This window comes from Amphimedon queenslandica, unplaced genomic scaffold (assembly GCF_000090795.2).
Source record: "Amphimedon queenslandica unplaced genomic scaffold, v1.1 AMPQUscaffold_13521, whole genome shotgun sequence".
NCBI classification, from domain to species: Eukaryota; Metazoa; Porifera; class Demospongiae; order Haplosclerida; family Niphatidae; genus Amphimedon; species Amphimedon queenslandica.
The window spans coordinates 907,194-912,470 of NW_003546243.1; the positions used below are offsets into that span (position 1 = coordinate 907,194).

Sequence of the window (5,277 nt, forward strand, 5' to 3'; positions counted from 1 at the left end):
GTTATATATTTTTAACTGATATTTTTTATCTATTTTTTATTGATATTTTTCAATTATTTTTATTGACATTTTTTATTTATTTTTTATTCATATTTTTTTATTTATTTTTTATTCATATTTTTTATTTATTTTTTATGATCGTAGGCTGTGGAGAGGATGAAGGAGGAGATAGGTAGAGAGTTTCCTGATAAGTCCGTCATAATAGAGTACATGCTCCTTGACCTCAGCTCCTTCCAATCAACCAAAGATTTCACCGTTGCCTTCAAGGAGAAGAACATTCCATTGCACATCCTCATCAATAATGCTGGAGTGGCATGGCTACCGTTAAGTGAGTGATAGTTAATTATGCTAAAGTTTTGGAGCAACTTTAAAAATTCATAAAAAATTCAAATTTGATTGGAATCAGTTCAAACTTTCTACACAACATAAGTACATGTATATGCATCAGAAGCAATTATAAAAATGGAGAATTCTCTCCTTTTCATTTTTGGCGAAATTTGGCCACACACCCTGTACTATAGTACAGGGACTTTGGTCTGATTTTGGAGCAGCTTTAAAAATTCATAAAAAATTCAAATTTGATCGGAATCAGCTGAAACTTCCTACACAACATAAGTACATTATATGCATCAGAAGCAATTATTAAAATGGAGAATTCTCTCCTTTTCATTTTTGGCGAAATTTGGCCACACACCCTGTACTATAGTACAGGGACTTTGGTCTGATTTTGGAGCAGCTTTAAAAATTCATAAAAAATTCAAATTTGATCGGAATCAGCTGAAACTTCCTACACAACATAAGTACATGTACATGCATCAGAAGCAATTATTAAAATGGAGAATTCTCTCCTTTTCATTTTTGGCAAAATTTGGCCACACACCCTGTACTATAGTACAGGGACTTTGGTCTGATTTTGGAGCAGCTTTAAAAATTCATAAAAAAATTCAAATTTAATCTAAATCAGCTCAAACTTTCTACTCAAAATAAGACCATCTAGTCAATACCATGCAATAGGGTTTATAAGTTATAACAGTAGATTTTTCTTTTGTTTATCATCATCACCATACAGTAGTATTACTATTACGGTATGTATTATCTGTAGCAATGACAGAGGATGGATATGAAGCTCACTTTCAGATCAATCATCTCAGCCACTTCCTATTGACACTGGAGCTGCTCCCTGTTATGCTTGATACTGCTGAATCATGTAAAGACTGTAGGATTGTCATAGTCTCTTCAAGGTTACATACCTCCGCGGAATTCACACCTGGAAACATGAACGCTGAGCAAGAATATTCTAGAACTAAATTCTATTCAAATTCTAAGCTTTACAACGTAGGACCCTACATTTTTGACATTGAAATCATAAATATTATTTGATTTTTTTTTAATTTTAGGTCATGTCAGCTTATGCATTGCAAAGAAGATTAGAGAATGTGGGCGTGACCGTCTCTGTGTTGCATCCTGGATCTGTAAGTTAATTAATTAATTAATTGACTCTTTTATTAATATGTATGTACATGTAAATGTAATGCACATTACTTTTTTGTATTTTTATATCTTTTATGTACATGTAGGTAGAGACAGAGCTTGGTCGAAACACTGCCGATAGCTTTTGGTTAAACTTTTTTTATAAAGCATACAAAGTAGCCATGATACGTGAGTCTACATTGTTATCCTTCTCTCTCTCTTTATTATCATAATATTATGCTCTTGTTAAGTCCATTTTGTCAAGCTTGGTTGATTCTTTACTGGCCTAGCCTGTTAGATATATGTTGCATCAAGAGTATACTCTTGGTTGCATGTATGTCAACTGTGGTCTTATTATCAGCAGCTGGTAGTTGTTTTTCAAGTGTCATGGTAGAAGTTTGTTATACACCTCGGTATAGGTTTCTATAGCATTTATTAACCTCAAGACTGCTCGATCAATTAATAAATACCATAGAAACCTCTACCTCGGTGTATAACCTATACTTGTTCTCGTTATGAGCTGTAATCTAGTCTATAATGGCAATTGAGTGTACATTGAGTCTAATTATATTTACACTGTTCCTCCAGTTGTTAATGAATATCAATAGTTCTGATATCAAACAAACAAATTAACTATAATAACAACTGCCAAGCCACTACTTGTATGTACAATTGTGCATGTACTTGTACATCAATGCTATACTGAGAGTATTTACTGAGGTTCGCATGTATTATTATTATTATTTATTATTATTATTATTATTATTATTATTATTATTATTAATAGCTGTCATTCGTGATGCACAGAAAGGTGCAGCCACTTCATTAAATGCTGCTGTTAATCCTGACCTCAGCTCTCAGAGATGTTTATATTTTACTGATTGCAGCCCAACTCTCTCAAGCTCTCTGTCAAGGTACAGAAATTCATTCATTCCCTGTCAGTATTATTACAATGAAATGATGTCAATCATTTCTGTGTATATGGACCAGCCTATGTTCCTGTCATAACATATGTATTGGAAATGGAGTAGCCAGTATGCTGGTTATTTGTACTTAATCTCTTACTTGCTGTAATTGCTTGTCTTGTTATTTAACTTATTGTAATTGTGTGTGAGAGAGCCTCAGAATGATGCTGTATTGATTGGAGGCTTAGTTTTAAAAGTGAGAATCTTTGCATCTTTTCAGGGAATAATATTTTTATTAAAAATACCCAAGCAGTGTTTGGCATGTTTGTAGCATGTTATCTTATTTTGTTGTTCTCTTAGTTGCAGCAAACAATGTTTCCCCTTCCTTTTAAAAGCATGTCCTTGTAGCAATAACCACATTTAAATCATACCAAGAATTCCTCATGGCTCCTTTGTAATAATTTGTGGTCATCATTTATGTATATATTGAACACTGTGTTTACCAGTGTAGTCATTGAGCCTCCAAGAAAGGCCAAATTGAATGTTTGTTTACATTATTATTGTCCCAGCCCTACTCTAAATTAAGCTCTCTCTCACTTATTAATGCAATTCTGAACCTAATATCACTGATGTTGTGTACATATATATGCACAAGCTATGAATTGATGATCAGTTATAAAGAGACCCAGTGGTATTATTGACAAGATAATGATATTCATGTATTGTGAAATAAAGTAAACAAACAATTGAGGGATTATATTTCTATGTATTGTAATGATAATGTCATACATGTAATTGATTAAGGCTATTATAATTATTATTATTTTCTCTAAAATTATTATTTCAGAGATTTTAAATCCCAAGAGCAGCTGTGGGAGATAAGCATGAGCATCATCAAGGAGTGGCTGAGCTGGTCCATTCATCAAAAATACAGTCCGACTATGGGCCTTGTCGAAGAAGAGGTGGGGTTTTCTGACAAGGCACGCCCACTTTCAGATGACAGCACAGAGAGAAAGGAACAGGTCAAGATAGAGGAGACTGGTGAAGGCACACCCATGATCACTTTTAGGGTATCGCGAGAAGTGACGGATGAGGGAGAGTTGGAACCAAACGGGACTTCATAGCCTAGTGTAGCACTGCTATCCTTTATGTGCAGTATCTGACAGACACTGCACTTAATCTATATTGCGTGATGAGACTTACACAAATGATATGGCTGTAAAATAAATACACAATAAAACTAATATTATTTTTGTTATTATTATTTTTGTATAGTGTGAATATTTTTACTTGATTACATTTTTGTTTGTTGTAAATTGGGATCACGTGATCCTTTTAAATGAGCTGTGGGGCCCGGGTTCGGTCGTCGATACAGTAGAGATTAGAGAAAAGGAACAGGATTTTTTTTCTAGTACATGCCAGCCAGCGTACTAGCAGAAGAGGAGAAGGAAAAGCCACAGACTACAGCTCTACCTTAGCATAGTCCCCATATCTCCAGTATAGGCTGCTGTCACGTCCCGCTTCATCACAGTTTAATCTTCAGTGATCATGGCTAACGTTTCTCAGGACATGATCTTGGAGTATATCCAGAAGAAAGGAGGCCGAGTGAAGAATGTGGACCTTGTGAAGCATTTTAGAAAGTATCTTCTCTATGATGACCCGAGAAAGAAAGGTTAGGAGTCTTTCCCCATCTTTCTTCTTTCCCTCTCATATTTGTACCACCACCACAAAGCTCCCTTTAGTGTCTACCCTCCTTCTCTCTCTCTTTCTCGTTTTTCTCCTCTCCCTCTCTCTTCTTCCTCTCTCTCTCTCTCTCTCACTCTCTCTCTCATAATTGGAATATAAATTGAGTGTGTTAACACTCGATTAGACAGATGGTCACACTCCTCCTTCTCCATTTTTCGAAAGTTTTACAATTACCTGTACATGTACTGTATATCAGCATTTGTGTACATGTGGTATATTTTGGTCAGATGTATTCTCAAGTGTTGGATAAGATTTATTTATTTTTGTTTGTGTGTGTGTTTGTGTATTATAATGATAAACAAATAAATATTTAGAAATTGCTTTCTTTTTTTTTCATCATTTCTTTTCTCACTCACTCTCTCTCTCTCTCCTCTCCATTAGATCAAGCTAGAGAGATATTTAAAGAAACCGTCAACACCGTCGCATTTATAAAACAAGAAGAAGTAAGAAATGCAACACATACAGATCCTGTACTATGAACACCATAGGGCTACGATGCAGTACTTGTATCATTTAATGTTGCATGCAACACAACACACATTAATTGTTTGTGTGGTTGTTTGTGTGTACAATCACTGTGCCATTGTTTCCAAGCAGAATTGGCTTGAGTCAACATGAATGCACTTTTTAATGCATGTATGTGTATTTTGACCTATTCTATAATGAAAGTTAGAAATACACAAAAAGAATGGAAATAAATTCAGCTCATAATGGTTTCGTTTTTAGTATACTATTAGTGCCCAAATATTATTTTAATTGCTGTTTTTAATGCAATTCTTAATTATTTTAATATAATCATTTGTATGGTATTTTAATGTAAAGTGTTATTCGTGCATTAACTAGTGTGTATTACATGTGAATGTGTGTGCCATATCCAGGCGTCATTGGATTTATTAACTGTTGTGTGTTGTCTGGCTGTACCAGAGTAATGAGAGATCAAAAGGAGCATCGACAACAACAATTGGATAATTATACGATTACGACTTTTCCCATTGGGAGCAAGATGGCTATGAGGAATAATAGTCTCAGAAAGAGAGAGAGAGGGAGGGAGAGAGAGAGAGGGAGAGAGAGAGAGAGAGAGGGAGAGAGAGAGAGAGAGAGAGAGAGAGAGAGAGAGAGAGAGAGAGAGAGAGAGAGAGAGAGAGAGAGAGAGAGA

At 34.9% G+C, this 5,277-nt stretch overlaps 2 protein-coding genes across 3 annotated transcripts in view; both read left to right on the forward strand.

Annotated features, from left to right (window-relative positions):
• LOC100633112 (retinol dehydrogenase 12-like) overlaps positions 1–3,691 on the forward strand; it is a 5,988-nt gene extending 2,297 nt beyond the window's left edge. Inside the window, exons 2-7 of the mRNA XM_011412097.2 lie at positions 145–328; positions 1,103–1,335; positions 1,398–1,472; positions 1,578–1,659; positions 2,258–2,384; positions 3,223–3,691. Of these exons, the coding sequence (XP_011410399.1) occupies positions 145–328; positions 1,103–1,335; positions 1,398–1,472; positions 1,578–1,659; positions 2,258–2,384; positions 3,223–3,499 (978 nt within the window). The 3' untranslated portion in view covers positions 3,500–3,691. The remainder of the gene's footprint in view (positions 1–144; positions 329–1,102; positions 1,336–1,397; positions 1,473–1,577; positions 1,660–2,257; positions 2,385–3,222) is intronic.
• Positions 3,692–3,728: 37 nt separating this feature from the next.
• Positions 3,729–5,277, forward strand: part of LOC105316862 (mucin-5AC-like) — a 9,156-nt gene continuing 7,607 nt past the window's right edge. For both annotated transcript variants that reach the window (XM_019993600.1, XM_019993604.1), the window contains exons 1-2: positions 3,729–4,047; positions 4,503–4,564. In XM_019993600.1, the coding sequence (XP_019849159.1) occupies positions 3,924–4,047; positions 4,503–4,564 (186 nt within the window). In that variant the 5' untranslated portion in view covers positions 3,729–3,923. The remainder of the gene's footprint in view (positions 4,048–4,502; positions 4,565–5,277) is intronic.